General features: G+C 34.5%; 2 protein-coding genes across 2 annotated transcripts; both read right to left on the bottom strand.

Moving 5' to 3' along the window:
- Positions 1-5,683: 5,683 nt before the first annotated feature.
- Positions 5,684-7,379, bottom strand: LOC107638147 (uncharacterized). The gene is made up of 2 exons (XM_088485094.1): positions 7,059-7,379; positions 5,684-6,229 (listed from the first exon to the last, which is right to left on the bottom strand). The coding sequence occupies exons 1-2, from the start codon at positions 7,377-7,379 to the stop codon at positions 5,684-5,686; spliced, it is 867 nt and encodes a 288-aa protein (XP_088341220.1).
- Positions 7,380-7,732: 353 nt separating this feature from the next.
- Positions 7,733-9,110, bottom strand: LOC110270807 (protein ANTAGONIST OF LIKE HETEROCHROMATIN PROTEIN 1-like). Its single transcript, XM_021120242.2, has 3 exons — positions 8,598-9,110; positions 8,288-8,513; positions 7,733-8,196 (listed from the first exon to the last, which is right to left on the bottom strand). Exons 1-3 carry the CDS (start codon positions 9,108-9,110, stop codon positions 7,733-7,735), a joined length of 1,203 nt encoding a protein of 400 aa, XP_020975901.1.
- Between the last annotated feature and the right edge of the window lie 11,786 nt (positions 9,111-20,896).

Below are 20,896 nucleotides of genomic sequence, written 5' to 3'. Positions count from 1 at the left end.
GTCTCTAAAAAGATTATTCTTTCTTTAAATTAGTACCTAAATTTTTTTTTTAATAAAATTTGTTCTTAAAAATTTTAAGTTAATCACATAGCTTTTTTATCACTTCCGTTGTTAATGGGATTAGAATTTGCTGATATGGTACGTTATGTGATACCACAACACACACCTAGTAGTTATAATTAGTGGCTATTATGGTAAATTTATGAAATTAGATCAAATCAACTCCAAATTGAAGAATTTCAATTCCTCAATATCCCTTTCCATTAGGTTTTGATTTGATCAAATTTTATAAATTTATTATGTTAACAACCAATTAGGACTCTTAGATGTGTATTGTGGGTGTCACTTAACGTGTCACATTAGCAAATTCTGACACTATTAGCAAAGAAAGTGACAGAAGGATCAACGTAACTAAAAATTTTTTAAAAATGAATTTAATTGAAAAATTTTCAAAAATCAATTTAGAAAATAAGTGATCTTTTAAGTACTAATTTAACCATTTATTCTAAAAAAACAGGTAATTGGCATAAGCTTAGGATAACAAATAAAAAAAAAATCATGCTCTGTTAATGAATAACATTAGTCATAAAGTAATGTACACAATAACACAAGCCTCTAATAAAGAAAAATATGAAGTTTGTACTTGTTGGGAGGTCTCCATTATAAAAGTTATTAATATTTGTTGCAGTATTTAACTATCAATGACTATCATTAACATTTGTCATATTGGCATTTTTTAATACTATTTAAAAAGTTATTTAATAGAATCATTTGATTCTAACTCTTAATACAAATAATAGAATCGTATTATTAGTTATTTATGTAATGGTTTCTTGTATTGTAAACCATGCAAAAGAATTCAGAAAACAAAATAAATTAGTACTAAATCCCCATAAGACAGGTTTTTCATAATGAATCTCCTAAGCAGAAAAGGAAAAACATAATCCTAACAGAAAAAATGGGAAGGAAAACTCAAATTGCTTGGTCCCTCAATAGTGATGTGATTGAATCAAACAAACTAAAACTTTAACAGAAAAAGACTTGAAGTAAATGACTAGAAACAGAAAGTTCCACAAATCAATTAAATATTCTTGTTAGTGTGTAAAGGCCTATCATGGCTTGAAACAGTCAAATAATATGGTAGATCTTCATTGGGTAACATGTTTTTACAATAAATATGAGAAATGTTACATAACTGATATTTTTTTCTATATATTTACTAGGGCTGGCAATGGGTAGGGTAGGGTAGGTTTGGACCATACCCTAACCCTACCCGCAGGTTGAGAATCTCTCAATTCTAACTCTACTTGCACCCTAAAATTCTAAACTCTACCCTACCCTATCCGCAGAAATATCAAAATTTTTTAAAGTAAATATAAAATTCAATCATTTCGAATTTTATACATATTAATAACATAAAAAATAAAAAACTAATGCTCTAAATTACTAAATTAACTAACTAGTTTTAGTGGTTGTTCATTTATTGTAAATCATTACATAAGCGAGGTTGTTACCTTAAACCCGTACCCTACCTTACCCGCAGAGGGTCGGGTAGCCTACCCTACCCGAACGGGTTGGGTACCCGCGGGTAGAGTATAAATTGCCAACCCTAATATTTACATTGTATTTGAGTTAATATTAATTAATTTTTTTAACTAAAATTAATTCTATCAATTTAGACGAAAGTTTCTAAAAGTAATAATGTGTCATGAACAAAAAAAGTGTTTATCAACCATGACCTATAGGTTTTCTCATTAATGGAGTTGTTAATGGTCAATCACATATATATGGTGGACATTTCATTAATATCAAATGGTTTGAGTCTCAATCAATTAACCTAAACTTTATTTGAACAACTTGATCAATCCCATCCAATGATTGTAGTCATGGACTTAGTCAAGAAAACTTCAACATCTTCAAAATTATTGTCTCCACTAACAAATCATGGATTCATATAAACTTGTACATTTCAAAACAGTACATCCGTCCCTTTTTCAGAAGCAATGCATGCACATATCTTAAACAAGTTGCTTGACTTGTGGAAGCAGGTTAATAATATATATATACTTGCACAAATCACAGTAATATAAAACTCAACTCAATGTTGATCCCTTTTTCTTTATTGTTTGTTTAAAATGGAGAGAGAGAAGGATAGCTCTTTGAAAGTCATGTCTTTTTTATTAAATTATCAGAGGAGATTAGACTTAATGAACACATCCACCAAGTTAATATATAGTTTTTAAAATTAGATCCACTAATTTAGCTAAAAATTCACTCAATATTCCATACAACTATATAAAAATTGTCGTGTACTCGTGTTTATTAATCCAGTTTTTTTTTTTTGTCACATTGACAAAAGGAGTATGATACCTATGATTAAACAAACAAATGAAATCAAGTTAAACTTTAAATTGGTTTTTGAAATTGGCTGCTTGTATGGTTTTTGAGATTCTAATTACACCATAAAAATCATTAAAATTAAAAAAATTGTATCATATTAGTCATTCACTTCCTCTTTATCGAATTATTCCGAGAATGAATTTTCTTAATTTTTCTCTCAATTATTTGGTAAAGTGTAATCTCTCACTATTTAATATTTTCTCTTGATTCTACTTAAAGAATATAAGGTGAAAATATTTGAGAGCATGTGTTTTAAAAGTATGTGATTTTTTCTGGTTTAATTATGATATAAAGTTGATGTTGATTGTTCTTATTTTCTGATTAAAGAATATAAGGTGAAAATATTTTCTCTCAAATACATTTGTTGAGTTTAGCAAACAAATAATAATATTTTGGTGATAACAAATATATATAGTGTAATTTGGGTTGATAATCCAAGGTTTTTTTTTTCTTTTTGGTTGGTGGATTGGACAACCCCCAATTTTAGATACCCTAAGGTAGCGTTTGTTTGCGAGACAGAGACTAAAAGACAGAGACAGAGAGACAGAGACTAAGAGACAGAGACAGAAATAAGTATTATTGTGTTTGGTGTGAAAGTGTACAAGACTAATTTATGTCTCAGTATCCTGTTTGGTACGAAATAAAAATTGGAGACGAAATATTTAAAATTACTAAAATGCCCTTAATTTAAATTAAGAACCCTAACCCCAAACACAATTTCATTTTCATCAGCATCCAACCCTAACCCCTTTTTTCCTCTTCTCTACCGTTTCTCCTCTCCTCTGCCGTGAACTCCTGGAGCCTGACCCGCTGCAGGTAGCACCTCCAATGGTGGAAACCACGGCGGCGCCTCTCTAGTTCTCCTTGGTTCATCTTCGTGGCCCCAGTTGCAACCCTCGGATTGTGACGCTGCTGGTGTATCCACGCCGGTGGGTCTGCGTCACCACTGTCTCAGAGCTCTGCGTCTAGTCTCCATTGTTTCTCTGTCAACGGAGCTGGTATGTTCTTTGAATTTAAGTTATTTGCATGTTAATTCTGTGAAGTTCAGGAGGGATTTTTGATTCCCCATTTTCTGATTTGTGAAACCCTCACCTTCTGATTTGTCGGCATGTTGATGAGAACGTTTAAATCCCTCGTTGGATGAATTGACATTTGCCCTGATTTGCTTAAAATTGATGATTTGTGCTTCAAATGTTGAAGATTTCTGAAGTTGTTATATCCGAGTTCCTATTTGCCCTCATTTGCAGATTTATGAATTCTGTGTCATCCTTTTTAAAGATTTGGGAATGTGTGATTGCTGATTGTTGATTCCATTGTTTGTGTAGCATAAATTTTTTTCAGCTTACTTGTGCTTGTTAATTGCCGATTTGTAAATCTGTGATTGTTATTTTTAAAAATTTATTTTTGACGATTACTGTATAGAAAATCAAAAAAGATGATTTGAGAGCTATTTATCATAATTATGTTCCTGTTGTGACCCTTTTTTGTTATCGAAATTAGTACTCACTGTTGTATGGAAATTTATTGGAAAAGCTAGAGGCACCAATATTTGATTTTAAATACAAAAGATTAGACATTAGTTAGTTTGTTTATTAATTGTATTTTGCCTGAATTAGTAGTTAGTGAAGTTTGTTATTTCCTTTTTGACTTCTCAATCTGATTTTCACAATTGTTTATTGAATTTTTGCTGTCAAGAGTTGCAGATTCTAATACACTAGTGTTTTTATGTTAATGGTTACCACCTAGTGTGTTTCTCCCTTGTTTTGGAGGCACAGTTTATCTATCCACAGAGCATTAGTACAATTCACAAAGTCTATGTACTGCTCTTATTGTAACAAACACTATTTTTCATTAAATGAATTGACAAGCATTCAGTCTTGATCATATTTCCTTCCTCTTCATCCTCAAAACTGTTCCTGATAGCTATTTACTATCAAATAATTGGTTCTATTAAACACACGTGTTGTTTTATTGTTTATTAACAAGCATGGTTTGAAAAGTTGCTACTAGTACTGACATTATGTACATTATAAAAGCATGGACTTTAGCATTATTTGTTAATTAGGCTTGTAATTCTTTGTTGGTTTTGTTGCATTTTTTGTGCTTCTTAATATTTTAGTTTTTATGTTTTTGTATTAATTTACCATTTGGGCTTTCTGTTCTCCGTTAGCGGTTCTGGGAGTAATTGAAGGGTGGATGTAGGCAGAAGTGGTCTTTCCCGTTCTTGCAAATTGCAATAAGATATATTGAATTGGAAAATTTGTTTTGATTAGATTCGTTGGTGCATTTTATTTCGATTAGTTGATCCATTCTTGTGTTGTGTTAGTATTTGTTGTTAACATGCTAAATGATTTTTGCTGAATGTTTAAGGTATAGCCTGGTTAACAATGACTTTCACAAGAAGAAGAGCCACAAGTGGTTTGTATGGCAGCGGCAACATAACGGGAGAAAGAAATAGAAAAATTGCTAAGGCAGAATGGTGCGACTATGAGTGGCATTAGAAGTTAGAACACAAGAAGAAAGAAGAAAAAATGGGTCTAATAGTGCAATGAGAAAAAAGAGGGGGGGGGGGGCTTGCAATGTGGCTGAGAGTGAGAGTGAGTGGCACAGTTTGCAAAGAGGCACCAACTCAGAACAAGTGTGACATATTGTCTCATGTGCTGCATTTGTTGATGTTTTGAAAGTGGATAAATTTTTATGTAATAAGGTTAACAAGAAACTATCATTCTATGTAAATAAATTATTATTTATCTTATGTTACCACTACTTCTTCTTGAATAACAGAGATGATGATATTCTCATCTTAAACCAATATTTAAAGAGTTAATGAGAAATAAGTTTTTTTCTTCCATAAAGAATTGAAAAGGCTTGTTCTTGGTGTTGTGATCCTGTAATTGAGACACATGATATGAATGTTAAATAAGAAGAACTGCATTACTGAGAACCACAAATTATAAGAATGGGACAGTTGTTGACCAAAAACTAAGATAATTATCATTAACATGATCATGACTATAAATATTGTACTTAGTAAACAATTCCTGCTCAAACCACCAAAACAAAGGACACACTACAATACCAATAAAACTGTACAAAGAACCTAAACCTATTCTAAACAGAGCAAAATAGTAAGGTGTTTCCAAAATAAGGTGAGTTTGCATACCAAATATAAGTTTGTACCTTATATCATCTTAAACATAACCATCTCCCAAAGACCTAAAACCCTACAGTGAAAAATTTAATAATCTAGCCCAAACCTAATACCCTAAACCAACAGTGAACTTCATATAATAGAGCGAACAAGGCCAATCATCTGTGAATCTGACAAGCCCCAGAAGTGTGCATACACGTTAGGACTTTCAGCAAACTTCAAAATCGCCCTCACCACCTCGTCATCACCGAACCCAAGCTGTGTGAGCTTCTCGCCAACCTTCCACTTCTCGTTCACACCAACAATGGCATCAGCTATCAGTTGGGCATTCTTCCTTTGGTCAGCTGAAGATTGCTGAATATGGTCGGCCATCCTCTCCAGTACGTCAAGTTGTTTTCTCTTCCTCCCATATCGCCTTGTGCTTCCTGCACTCGCACCTACTTCAGATTGTGATGCTTGTCCTTGCATTGTTGGCCCTCCGCCGTTATCTGGATATGGAGACATATCAGACTCATCAAATCCAACTGCAGTGTCTTCTGTCTCTTCGTTAACCTGTTCCTCCGCATCAAAACCACTAACTGCTGCTGCTCCTGTGGCTCTATCCTTGCCAAATATACCCTCCAGCCGGTGAAAAAGAGGAAATGGCTTGCCAGGACTGTAGAACTTAGTCGGATGTGCCTGTGAAAAAATAAACCGCATTTAACAAATTTGTTATGAAATTAATATCCAAAAGACATGAAATACATGAATAGCTAAGGCTTGTATATATTATAGAGCATGTTCCATTGCTTAGTGTGAAAGCAAGAAGAGAAGGAGGCTGCTCTTGCCAACACCAGAGTCATCCATGAATAACACCTAATACAAGTAATCAAAGCTACTATTCCCTGCCTTTGAGGCTGAACCCATTTCTCTCTTATCTTTTTTTACCCTTTCCAAATTCAATTAAAAAAACTCCAAAAAAAAAGCATGCAAGTAGACTCTTTCAAAAAGTGAGGAGAGTGAATCATAGTGAGGACAATTCTGCCTGTGAACAAGTGTCCAAATAAATAGTGAAACAATAAATTACCAACAAACTTATTCAAGTCATAGACTGCATCAAATTTTAACTACTATATGAGTACATTATGCAAAAGTGAAATAATTCTGCCTATGTTGTCACGCAAATTCATTCCTCGGTTAATTCAATTCATTGACTCCAAATTTTATTGTAATTAGAGTTTGTGAAATTGTATTACTCACACTACAAATATAAAAGACAGATATTCCCATCAAATATATATTGAAGTTCAATATCAGACTAACACATGTTTGAACACACTCAAACTGAATGGTGGAAATCACAAATGATGTATTATCAATGTTAACAAAATAAGCCAAGTCTAAAGTTCTTTATATCAGAAGAATACTAGCATAAAGCTTGATCATAAATTGAATTATTACAGAATTATTTAACTAGACTTGTTCAAGAAGGACAAAGTGGCTCAGACTAAATAAAGATATGAATGACACTCACCTTCAACCATGCATCAAGGACATCTTTGCTGTCAACCTCCACACATTGTTTGTCATGGTTCCAGCCGAATCCGCTACAAGCAAGCATGTCAGCGGCGTACTGATACTTCTCCTTCAGGCGCTTGTGTTTATTCTTGCAGTGCTTCGCGGTCAGTGTACAACCGGGGAAGGCCTCCAGCATCTTCAGAGCCAGTTTTTCGAATGTTCCGGGTTTAAACTGCCCACAATCAGCCCTCTGACCATCTACGACAAACTCCTCCATGAAGCCAACAAAAGCGTTAGTCTCTTCATCACTCCAAATACGCTTGTTCTCCATATTCACCTACCAAAATTATCATAATCCAAACTGTGCATAAATTATCTAAATTAAAATAACTTCACATGAAAGAGGTAGTTGCCATTACGAATGAAACAGCAAAAAATTACACAAATATTAAAAATTCCAAAACAGGTCATTGCCAAAAATAACAAAATAGTAAAAATACCAAAACAGGTAGTTGCCATTACATATGATAATAAAACAGCAAGCAGTATCACAAACAAGAAGTTGCCATTACAAATGAATATGAGCTATTACTATATTTCCCGTCTAAAGAAGTCATACAAATTAAAATGTGGCCATTACAACAATACTCAATCCCTTACAGGGTTTGTTTTACACTACTCTTACTACTCCATACGACTTGCACACCACTCTTCATACATCTCAGTTGCTATGTTGTCACGCCAGTTAGTCCACTCAATCGTGTTTTCAACCACATCAATCATTCCATCCTGTTCTTCGTCTCCATCAGGCATAAATTCATCCAATATGCTACCTTCCTCCTCCGGATCCATCTCCATACTCTTTCGAATGAAATTTTGCAGCAAACAACAGGCAATAATTATCTGAGATTGTGTCTTTAGAGGGTAAAAGCTAGGGCTTCTTAAGATGGACCACCTCTTTTTCAACAAACCAAAGCATCGCTCAATGATATTCCTTGCGGAAGAATGCACCCTATTAAAATATTCTTGGTAATTGCGCGGTGCACGTGCTCCTTGGGCCCACTCTCTTACATGATAACGAGTGCCTCTATACGGTGCGAGAAACCCCGGACCATTTGTGTAACCAGCATCAACTAAATAGTAATTACCTATAGACAAGTAATGTAAATAAGGTAAGACGTTGGCTATCGTGGACTCAAGGTAATTTTATAAGCTTAACTCCAAAGACTTGATCATTACCGTGGGGTATCTTAAGACTATTACGACGAGTTATTGCATCTCGAAGTACCCGTGAATCAGACGCCGATCCCTCCCATCCACTGAGTACATAGACAAAACCCATCTCCCGGTTACACACACCTAAGACATTGGTGCAGATTTTACCCTTTCTTGTTCGGTATCTTGCCTTCTCCGACTCGGGGACTGTCACCTCTATATAAGTGCCATCTAATGCTCCCAAGCAACCCTATCATCCATAGAAAGTTATGATACTCAGATATAGAATCCTTTAGAAAATACCCAAACATACACAACATCGAATAAGCTCTACCTTAAACCTTCTCCATGTGGGGTCAACACAATCCTCTTCAACTGGTGTAGCCTTGGCAAACAAAATGCTTTGAATCCGTATCACAGCCTTCAAAACTTTATTAAAATACTTACTAACTGTCTCACCAGACCTACAAAATCTAACCTGCAGACTACGATTTTTTTTGTGATGCGCTAAGATAATTAAGAAAGTCGCAACCTGCTCCGGCAGGCTTACATGACCATCCTCGGTAAGTCCTCCTTGAACTTGGAGCAACTCACACAAATTAGCAAAGGCATTTGTGTTCATTCTCAACTCCCAGATACAATTCCTATCACCCTCACCAACGATACGCTCTAAAGCCTCACGTCTAACTCTACTATTCATTCTTCCTCCTAAGGATAATTGGCCACTAGTTCTATCTCTAAAGTAAACAAACAGCGTAAGCACAAAGAACAACATCAAGTCTTCATGGTTAGATCTCATATCTTCATAAAAAGACACGCATCGCTTAATAATTTCAGACCGCTCCATTTCTTCCTAGAAAAATCATTACATAAAAAATTACATAAAAATTTAAAGAAATCTAACAATACTTGATGCAAAATCTGCTATATCTTAGGACCAAAAACAAGATCAAGATACTAAAACCAAAAGACAGTTATCACTATCTAGATCTAATCATATATATTGAAGTTTATCTAATCATATAAATTGTAGTTTATCATAACATAGTATGTATATAAAGAGAGTATGATATAATATAGCATTTATTTGCAGAGAGTATGTACATAAAAATTGTTTGATTTGTGTTAGATTTGGAGTGGAAGATAAGAATGAGATCAACCGACCATGTTTTAATTAATTAAAAAATTATACTCCTTAACTAATTCATAATTTCTACAAAAGGCTTGAATTAACGAAAGGGCTGCTGCCATATTCTTCATTTCAACTATTAATGCGTCAATAGATAAATGTGATATAACAATAATAATAATTATATTTGAGCTACAACTAGAAATCTAATATTTAAAGAGAGTATAATATAAACCGAATTCATCCTGTGTACTATCACAAAACTGCTCCTGTAGTGCTGTATGAAATTATCAAATATTTCAAAATTATAGTTTATGGAGTTTAGACTTATCCCTCATTCCTTTAATTTGTCAGTATATTTGATATCATCTCAGCTTTCTTGGCAGCCACTAAAGATGGCAATAGGTAAAATAAGGTGAGTTTTGACCCAACCTGACTATACCTCACACACTTTTATACAAATCTCAATATCCACTCAAGACATTTTGCAGGTCCTAAATGCAAAATTCTCACACCTTAACCAAGACAGAACTTAAGCAACAACAGCACTAGAAGGCAAATATCTATGCATGAAAAGTTATGGCTAGCATTTTTTGATTTGCAAACTGATCATGCATTGATGATTCTTGATAATTGTGGAGCAAGATTGAATTTTAAATCAGTACATCTCATTATTATTTTTGCATCAGACTACTATTATTTTGGCCTATGCCATAGAAGGCAAACTTCAAAACATAAGCCACAATATAATGTTTTAATACACAAAAAGCTAAGGAGACGCAGATACTTATTATTCTCACAGTGAAAGTCTCATTTAAGCAAATATCATTCAAGCTAGAAACATTGAGGACTAAGAAATAGAACAAATCATCTGCCAGAATTTAATATTACCATACTAAACTAACAAATTCCTCTTCAATACGATTTAAGAAATTACAGTGAGTGTGCTGGTTATAGCCACAACAATCATAGATTTCACAAAATAATTTCCACATTCTCACATCAAACAGATATAAATTAGGTAAACAGAGCAACCCAGAATTTAGAATCAAAAGATGTATAAGAATGCAAAACCTAAATAACCAATCTGACCAAAATCAATTCATAAAAAGCACATCACAAATAAAATTAAAGAAATAAGGCATGAAAACATATACGCATCTATACATGAAAACAAATAACCAAATCGAAGTGAAGAGAGAAAAACTCAGATTCTTTCTATAACGAAATCCACAGAGCAGAACTTGCGAAATAAAAATGCATAAACATTCAAATAAATCTAACACTTCTTCATGCAAAATCTGCTATATCTTCTTAGAACCAAAAACAAGAATAACAAACTGGAATAAAAAAACATGTAACTGTATTTACTTCTCCAAATAGGAAATACAATAGAAACTTAACAAAAATGATAATATTGATTTTCCTCTCTCATTTCATATACTGAAAGTGACTTTCTCAGGTACTTTAAGCAAATCAAACTCTTCCAAAAGGCAAAAATGAAGGAGAAAAAAGAGGAGATGAGAAGTACATAAACAATTTGGGTTTAAATTGAGAAGAACATGAAGCACATAAACAACTTGGGTTCTTTAACTCTATTTGCAATGGGGTTTTAGTATCTTCGTGTAATTCCTTTCCCAAATTTAAAGCATTTGATCCTGCGCAAATTACTATATCCCATTTCATTTTCTAGCATTTTCGTATATTTAAAATTCCTAATCATGTCATAAAATAATCTTACTCTTTAAAATGATATATTTGTTTCCACTATTTTAAGAGAAAAAGAGATAGATTAAACATTTCAATATAAAATTCGTATATATATGAAAGAGGATTAATATACACTCTTTTTCAAATAATGAAAAACAAGTTTATTTGTTAAGAATATATTCAAATTTTGTGAGAGTATGATTCTCCTACTGTTTATATGATTAGAAACTTCAATTGCCATATAGCAAATATTACCCATGAACTGGGAATCTTGGTTTATATGTTAATTGTGAAAAGGTAAAATACCAAACTTGCATTGCTAGATGCAAAATCATTCTTCTTACTCTGCCTTCATAGCAAATTCTGTTCTCAAGTCTAAGTGGGTCCACACTTGCATGGGTAAGGCATATATTAACTAGTACATATTCTTACTCAGGGAGAATTACAATTTACAACCTTATACACACTTCTAGATTAGCAAATAAAATTTTATCCTTACGTCTTAGAAGTAAACACTCACATAAAAGATTTTAGAAAATATACATTTTTCCCCTTGCTTTAAAAACAAGCTTGTTGTAAAAGAACGTTTTCCTATTTTTAGGTGACTGTATCTAGAGTTACACATTCAAAATAAACACTGCAAATCTTATGTCTAGAAAATGAATCACACTCAGTTATACTGATTTCCCCTCTTCTTTAAATCTGATTAAGCACTTTATCAAGTACAACTTATGTTTTATAAAAATATATATAAATAAATTTAGTTAGACCATTTTTACATAAAATAGCAACAATTGCTTTATCAGACTATGATCCTCAAACTATGAGAAACCTTAATAAGGTCTAGAACCGAATCAGCTTTATCCATGAAAACTTTTACAAGTGCAGTGTAATAAGGTAACTAATAACAATTTGCTTGCAAGTTTGTGCTACATATTCAATCATACAATATAAGGTCCAATTGAGTTAGGCTAATGAGATCTATGTGCAGACATGAAACAATAGTAGTCCCAGACATGAAAAAATGGGAAAAAAAAAGTATAATCCAGAATGAAATCAACAAATAGATGTTGTTAGGCTAATAAATTGAGTAATCATCCAATTAGTGGCATTTAAAATGAAGTAAACATCATAAACTCATTAATTATAAAGCTGAAATAAATGGGTTATGTTAGGTCACGAACAAATTCACACCAGGCAAAGAACTTATTTAACTTCAATGCTGCTAATACACACCATTAACAAAAATAATTACAAATCAAGCAAAGAGGTTCTGAGTACAAATACACCTTTCAAATACAAATAAATTTAATTTAAACATTACAAAAATCATGGTTAAATCCACAGATCAAATTGATTATCACAAGAAGAGAAAAGTCCCAATGCTAGGTCACGAACAAATCCAAATTAAAGATTACGGCACGACAGAAAAGATGAAATGTTGTATAAAACTAACCTGGTCAGCGCAGTTCGGAGGAGGAGTTGATAGTTGAGGTGGACAGCAATCGGGGAGAGGTAGCAACTTCGCTCTTCGATTTTCCTGTGAAGGAGAAAAAGAGGAGATGAGAAGATGGGGGATAGGAAGATGAGCTCGCAAGCGGCAAATTACTTACCTAGCGGTGGCGAGGCCAGCGGCGACGCAGTGGCTGTTCTTGAAGAAGAATGCTTGAGCGTGCAGTGGCTGTAGTGAAGAAGAATGAGAAGATAACTCACGATGGTTGATGAAGAAGCCCTAGATTTACATTAAGGGTAATTTTGAAATTATAAAATTTGGATGGGGGTAATTTAGGTACAAATTATAAATAAAATTTCTGTCCCTGTCTTTAAATTTTTCTGTCTCCAGTGTCCCTACTTTTTGGAGGTACTGAAATACTGAAATTTTAAAGACGGAGACAGAAATTTAAGTTCCAGTCTCTAGCTCAACAAACATAATACTGAGTCCTTGTCTCTCAGTCTCAGTTCTAGTCTCTGCAAACAAACGCTACCTTAATGGATTGGACAACCTCTAATCCTAGGTACACAACACACCCACACACTCTTCACACATTTTATCACATTTTTTTTCAATTATAGTTTTTAGGATTTGAATCCTAGACCTTTGAGGTGGGGAGGGGGAGATATGCCATTAGAGCCAAGCCTCATTGGCAATCCAAGTTTGTTTTTGATGAGGTATTTAGTGGTACAGTCCCATGTTCATTGTGCAGCCCAAATACAGTGATTCCAAGGCTGCTGAATGAAAAATGAATCATTAATCCAGCCCATTGCCTTCCGAAAAAAGAAGAAGCAAACAAATAATGGTGGAGCTTTGGTGTGTTTGGGTAATACCTGAAAAAATAAGAGAAACTCATTTTTCATTCTGACATCAAAGAGAAAAAAAAAAAAGAAAAGCAAATTTGGAAACTAGGTCAAATTAATAGAGTTTCAAATCAACTCGTAAGGCTGATCTATTTAAGAAGAAAAAGATAAAAAATTTTCATTATTAGGCAAGTATTATTTGTGGAATTTATCTTCCTTCTACACTACTATTTTGAGTAATATAAAAAAAGTGGTGACTATTTTTTTTATTGTGAACCAATGGTTAAAATTATTTCTTAAAATCAAAGCACAAGATTAAGGATTTGAATTTGGCAAATCAAATTGAGGAATTTAAGACTGATGAAACTGCCGCAGCTATCCTCACTGCATTGCTTATTTCTCAATTCAAATTCCTGATTTTTAGGGATGATGGAAGACAAGAAAGTGAAGATCTCACCTGATTCTAGAATCAAGAAAGTAAATTCTAGTTGAGGAAACATAACTTATACAAATAGAAAAATTACTTCAGTTTGTAAGCCATGAGAGAACCAAAGTTTTGAGTTTCATTAAAAACTTTCCTATAAGAGTTCAACGTTTTGGATAGTATTTTTACATCAAAGAAATATTTTGCCAAGATGAAAAATTTCATCAAAGAATGCTAAATTAGGTTTAACTTATAGCATTAAAGTTGTGCTACATCATCTCTTTCATATGTTATCATTCAGTATTCTATTTCAATGTTGTATCATTGAGAGAAAAGGCATAGAAAAAAATTTGAAAAGAAAAGCCAAGATTTATTTCTTATCTCCTTTGATTATTTTTCTGTTTTGTGTCTGGTGTTTGAGTTGTATCCCTTGCAAGTTGGATAAGTAGTTTGCTGTTGAAAATTATGATGAGTTCCTAGTCAAATTTGGTTTGGGTAGAAGTTGGGTTTGTCCCAAATAGGATTGGATAGAATACTAGAAAAATTGGTGTATGTAATATTTGATATAATAGTGAAAATTCTACCGCTGTTGTAGTGGAAACTAGATGTAGGTTGCATTGCACAAGGCAACTGAACCAAGATACATAATTGTGTCATCTTCTTCATCACTGCATTGATTCTATCTTTTACGATTTATGAGGCAAAATGAAATTGTCTCCTACATCATTTATATCACAGACAAATCAGAAGCTAAGTTACACTTTTTAGTTTGAGACTAAATTAATCAAATTTAAAAAAAGGCCATAAATTCAACCTCCTTCTCTAGACCAACAAGAATTTTTAATATTCTTAAAGTGAAATTAAAAAAATATATTTGAGAGAAAAAATTAAATGATAAAAAATGATATTTTACTAAATAATTGAAAAAAAATAATTGAGAGGATACCCTCCCAATTATTCTTTATGATTTTATATAGTAAGTGACCTAATGCATTTTTTTCATATTGGACTAAATGAAACAACGCGGCTTTAGTTTGACGCTAAATGCTTAATAAAACTACTATGTTAATTTTAATGGTTGTATAATTTTTTTTTGAGGTAAGATATTTTGTAGTTCATTAAGCTTAAATAATGTTATTTTATCAAATATGTAACCTCAAAATTAAAATAATGTTATTTTATTTAGTTTAACGTGAAAAGATATGTACTAATAAGCCATTCATAATGTGATGAGTTTTTAAATGAAAAGGTGATGGAGATTAACACGATATAATTTTTTTACCAATCTAAAAAAAATTATGATATAATTCGAATTTTAGATAATTTTTTGTGCATACTTTTGAGATGGTATCGAGAGTTAGGAAAGATTAGACACAAGCAAAGGTAACAGAGAGAGAAGCAGGAAAAGGTTTTCAATGTATTTTCTTCTATATCCTTTGTTTACAATCACTCTCTTAATATAGAATTCTAGGAAACTAAAGACAGAAAGTATTCTAAATAAATATAATTGATTTTCCTTGATTATCTCTGATATCCTGTGATTTGTTACTCTAATCATAATATTCTATCAAATATTCTAACACTCCCCCTCAAGGTGAGCAGTGGGATCACCAATGCTTAGCTTGTTAAGGACATGGGTAAATGCTCTGCCTGCAACAGCTTTGGTGAGGATGTCTGCCAACTGGTCTTCTGACCTTACAAACGGAAGCTCAACACTGCCATCCTCAATCTTCTCCTTAATGAAGTGTCTATCAACTTCAACGTGCTTAGTTCTGTCATGTTGCACATGATTCTCTGAGATACTGATTGCTGCCTTATTATCACACTTTAATTGACTTGGTAGTTGTGGTGGAAAACCAATCTCGGTCATCAGTTTTTTGATCCATAAAACTTCAGTTATACCTTTGGCAATTCCCCGAAATTTAGCTTCAGCACTGGAAAGAGCAACCACTTTCTACTTCTTACTCCTCCATGTCACCAGGTTATCTCCCACAAGAAAAAAATAGCCCGATGTAGATCTCCTGTCATTTGGATTATCAGCCCAATCAGCATCAGTGTAAGCCTCAATGTTTAAGTGCCCATTCTTTTGGAACATGATCCTATTTCATGGTGTCCCCTTCAAGTACCGAACAATTCTCACGGCAGCTTCCATATGATCCTCTTGAGGTTGGTGCATAAACTGACTTATCACCCCCATTGCATATGCTATGTCTGGTCGAGTGTGTGACAGATAAATCAATTTCCCAACTAATCGTTGGTACCTCTCTTTATCTGCTAGATTAGCCCCTTCCTCAAACTTTAAACCGTGGTTAACTTGCATAGGAGTATCTACTGGCTTACAATCGACCATCCCTGTTTCTACAAGTAAATCCATGATGTACTTTCTCTGAGAAATAAAGATCCCTTTGTTGGAGCGAAGAACCTCTATTCCCAAGAAGTACTTTAGTCCTCCTAAATCCTTCATCTCAAATTCTCTGAACAAGTTATTCCTCAGTTTTGCAATTTCTTTCAAATCACTTCCGGTTATGATCATGTCATCCACATATATTATTAGGCACGTGATCATATCTCCTTTTCTTTTCAAAAATAAAGTATGGTCAGGGTTGCTTTGTTTGTACCCATACCTTTTCATGGCCACTGTAAACCTTCCGAACCAAGCACGTGGAGACTGCTTAAGCCCATAAAGTGCTTTCTTCAATCTGCAAACTTCATTTCTTTGGAAATATTCAGAGAACCCTGGAGGAGCTTCCATGTATACTTCTTCTTTCAGATCCCCATGTAAAAAAGCATTTTTGACATCAAACTGATGGAGTGGCCAGTTTTCATTTGCTGCTATTGAAAATAGTACTCTGATGGTGTCAATCTTTGCAACTGGTGAGAAAGTTTTTGAGTAGTCAATGCCATATGTCTGTGTATAGCCTTTTGCCACCAACCTTGCCTTATATCGCTCAATGGTGCCATCTGCTTTGTGTTTAATGGTGAAGACCCATCGACACCCGACTGATTTCTTCCCTGCTGGTAAGATGCACCTCTCCCAAGTTCCATTTTTTACAAGAGCCTCCATCTCTGTTTCCATAGCTTTTCGCCATTCACCCTTCTTATTGGCTTCCTGAATTGTTCTGGGAATGTCTTCAGCTAGAAGGGAGGTAAGGAAAGCTCTTGAAATGTCTACCACTCCTTCTCTGGTTGTCTTTATAGGATACTTTAAATTTCGAGGAACATGTTCTGGAGAATATCGGACAGGTGGTACCCCTCTGTTTCTTCGTGGCGGAAGTGTGAAAGGTTCTGGTTCCGATTCTAACCTGTCATTATTAGTGACTTCATTCGTAACAGGAGAAGACTCGGCAAAGTGAAGGTCATTTACCTCTTGTTGGACATTCTCAGAAGGATGCTCATTGGTTGTGTTGGTCTCTTCTTCGTTAACAGAGGCATGCTCGTTGGCTCCATCTACTTGCTCTTTTGGAACAGTTTCTTGGCAACTCAGGTTAAGCAACCAACTTGGTGGTTCACTACTAGTTTTCTCCCTCTGAACATCAAGTTGGCTGCTGAAGAAATATTCTGATTCCAAAAAATCACAATCCATAGTTACATGTACACGATGAGTGATTGGATTATAACATCGATACCCCTTTTGATGCGTAGCATACCCAACAAAGACACATTTCTCAGCACATGGGTCAAATTTGGTTCGGTTAGCTCTGGGTATATAGACGAACACAGAGCACCCAAAAACTCGTGGTGGTAACATTTGGACAGGAGGGATGTCAGATTGAGTAGCTAGGATCTGTAGGGGTGTTTTGTGGTTGAGGGTCTGAGAGGGTAGCCTGTTCAGAAGATAGGCTGAGGTAGCAACAGCTTCAGGCCACAAACGTGTCGGAACCTTTGCATCAAAAATCATGGCCCGAGTCATCTCCAGTAACTTTCGATTTTTTCGTTCTGCCACACCATTCTGTTGGGTGTGTTTGGACAGGAAGTTTGATGAATTAAGTCTTTTTCTCTAAAAAACTCTTGCATCGATTTGTTCACAAATTCACCACCATTATCTGATCTAAGTACTTGAATTTTTTTATCAAACTGAGTGAGAATCATTTGATAGAATGCATAGAACTTGTCGGGTACTTCATATTTGTGTTTTAGAAAATATACCCACGTCATGCGAGAAAAATCATCCACAAATAACACAAAATACTGAAATTGATTATTATGAGAATTAGGAGCTGGACCCCACACATCATAGTGCACTAATGAAAAAACAGAATTGACTCTAGTGTTACTAGGGAAAAAAGTAACTCTATGATTCTTTGTCTGAATGCAAGTTTCACATTTGATGGGCTCCGTGTTACCAGTAAATAAACTAGGGAATAAAATCTTAAGGTACCCAAAGGAAGGATGTCCCAAGCGTCTGTGCCATAACCAGAGTTGCCTTGTAACCGTTCCGTGAGCAAGCATGGCATGTCCCTTGTGAACAACCTCATTAACGTAATAAAGACCTCCACGTTCAGTACCACGCTCAATGATCTCCTTCGTAAGAATGTCCTGTAAAAGGCAAAAAGTAGAGAATATGAGAACCACACAATTTAGTTCCTTTGTAACGTGGCTTACAGAAAGTAACTTTGATGACAGTGCAGGGACATAGAGACAATTTTTTAATTTTAATTTTTTTGAAAAAACAATGGAGCCTTCTCCTTGAACCGCAATTAATTCTCCACTGGCTGTTTCAATATGAGTTTTAACAGGTGTGGAGAGGCTGTCAAAATCATGAGGATCATGGGTCATGGTGTCAGTGGCCCCACAATAAAAAATCCACTGATCAGATTTTTTTGGGCTGGTATATTTTTCTGATTGGGATATTTTAAAAGATTTTGGGCTTTCGGCTGGGTCATAGGGAGAAGGAATTTGGGCTTCCTTTTTTAGTGGGCCATTTTGCTCAGGAGACCCATTAGGGTTCCCATTCTCTTCTGAACTTCCATTTCCTTCTCCCTTATGCGCTGCCTCCTCTCTTCTTTTACCTCCATGAGCGGCCGCGACTTTTCCAAGAACAACTGCTGATTTTGTTTCTTCCTCTCTTCCTGCATCACCACCGCTGCTGCTGGCGGTCTGCGGAGTGCCCACTATGCTGGTGGCCTTGCGATTTTTTGGTTTGGGATCTTCCCACCATTCGGGATAACCCACGATTTTGAAGCAAATCTCCTTGGTGTGTTTCTTCATTCCGCAATGCGTATAATGGAGGTGGCTTTTGTCTTCTTTGTCTCACTGTGATGAACACCGTCCGGCAGTTTCTGAGCGATTCCATCCCTGTCCTTGTGGTCTGTTTCTTGCGATTAGGCCGATTTCGACCTCCCCTAATGATGTGTCCCCTCTGCTGCTGGTAGTAGGCTTCAAAATCTGGAGTCGGGCCGCCTCTCTTCTGACGGTAGCATAGGCGGACTCCACTGAAGGGGTCTTCTCCTGCATCAAAAGATCTCTTCTAATGGCTTCAAATTTTTCATCTATCCCTGTTAGGAATTGATATAGTCTCTGTTCTTGTTTAATTTTGTTGAAAATTGCAATATCATCTGAGCACTTCATAGGATTCAGTTGTTTTCTGTCAATAGCCATCCATATAGCCTGTAATTTATTCCAGAATTCCTCTAGGGTATCCTGTCCCTATTTTTGTGTGTTTGTTTTTCGGTGTAAATCGTAGATTTGTACTGGGTCTGTGCTGCTCCCATAGGTTGTAGCCAATCCCTCCCATAAAGCCTTTGCGGTTGAAAATTGGGAGACATTGTTCATCAAACTCGTCTCAATATTTTGAATTATCCAGGTAAAGACAGCTTGATCTGCCTGTTCCCATTTTTCATATTCTGGTTCTCTCTCTTCTGGTGCAGGGAGAATACCTGTCAGGTGGTTTTTCTTTCCTCTGCCACCGACATCTTTCTTCATAAGTGTTGCCCACAATGGATAATTGTCTCAATTTAATTTAAAATTAATTGACAAATTGTCAGGATTGGCTTGTGTTTGCTGAATTCCTAGGCCATTACGAAACATATTTGCAATTTGCAAAGATAGCTCATCAGTAATGATTGAGGAGTTACTCTGGTTTTGGTTTTGGTTCATGTTGTTGCTAATTTCATCCCCTGAAGATGACATTTTTTTTTTGGGTTTTTTTTTTTTTTTAGGGTATTGGAATAATGATGTTGGTTTCTGGGTTCCCAGGATCTAACACCGCTCTGATACCATCTTGAGATGGTATCGAAGGTTAAAAAATGTTAGACACAAGCAAAGGTAACAGAGAGGGAAGCAGAAAAAAATTTTCAATGTATTTTCTTCTATATCCTTTGTTTATAATCACTCTCTTAATATAAAATTCTAAAAAACTAAATACAGAAAATATTCTAAATAAATATAATTAATTTTCCTTAATTATCTCTGATATCCTGTGATTTATTACTTTAATTATAATATTCTATCAAATATTCTAACACATACTGCCAATGCCAGTACCAATATGGAGTTTAACTCATTAAATGTATCAATCACAAGTTCATGATTTTAAAACAACGCAATATGTTTCTTAATAGCTTGTAGATAGAAACTCAATCTAGTTAATGTTTTATTTCAAAATCATTGCAGTATGCGAAGCTCAGCTTGTTTTCATCTTTTCTTTATAAAATTATACAGAACAAGTTGATCTCTTGACGAAAATAAAAAATTCATATAAAAATTAACATTATTGAGAATTTCATCCATAGTTTGATGCTTATTTATAACTAAAACCAATCACAACGGATTTGAGCCTTTGTTAATATATCTCTAATATTCTATTGTAAAATCTTGAAAGATTAGTCATCCACAAAAACACTATATCAAACTTGGATAATTATCGTATGAGATCAAAAAATCATAATGCTTTATTGTAAGAAGAGTGTCAAGGAGTTAGCAGGTTTTGTGATTTGTAACTATCAATTAATTATTATTAGTATTTTTAATAGGAGGAGTGCTACACATACAAGTCATTTTTGTTTACAAGTCTTACAAGTTGGGCCTAACACGCGCGTTACTGAGCCATCTTCGCGTGTTTCATCTTCGTTTCATT

This window comes from Arachis ipaensis, chromosome B4 (genome assembly GCF_059453495.1).
Source record: "Arachis ipaensis isolate K30076 ecotype BB chromosome B4, ASM5945349v1, whole genome shotgun sequence".
Classification (NCBI taxonomy): domain Eukaryota; kingdom Viridiplantae; phylum Streptophyta; class Magnoliopsida; order Fabales; family Fabaceae; genus Arachis; species Arachis ipaensis.
The sequence above is the reverse complement of the archived record's forward strand: the minus strand, read 5'-3'. Positions and strand labels throughout refer to the sequence as shown.

Bases quoted from the DNA above. Each gene is read 5' to 3' on its own strand.
- LOC110270807 (XM_021120242.2), bottom strand. From the start codon at position 9,110: ATGGAGCGGTCTGAAATTATTAAGCGATGCGTGTCTTTTTATGAAGAT. The intron at 8,514-8,597 runs GTAGAGCTTATT...TATGGATGATAG, and splicing joins CCACATGGAGAAGGTTTAAG to GGTTGCTTGGGAGCATTAGA. The intron at 8,197-8,287 runs GTAATGATCAAG...ACTTGTCTATAG, and splicing joins TAGTCTTAAGATACCCCACG to GTAATTACTATTTAGTTGAT.
- LOC107638147 (XM_088485094.1), bottom strand. From the start codon at position 7,379: ATGGAGAACAAGCGTATTTGGAGTGATGAAGAGACTAACGCTTTTGTT. The intron at 6,230-7,058 runs GTCATTCATATC...ATTTTTTCACAG, and splicing joins ATGCATGGTTGAAGGTGAGT to GCACATCCGACTAAGTTCTA.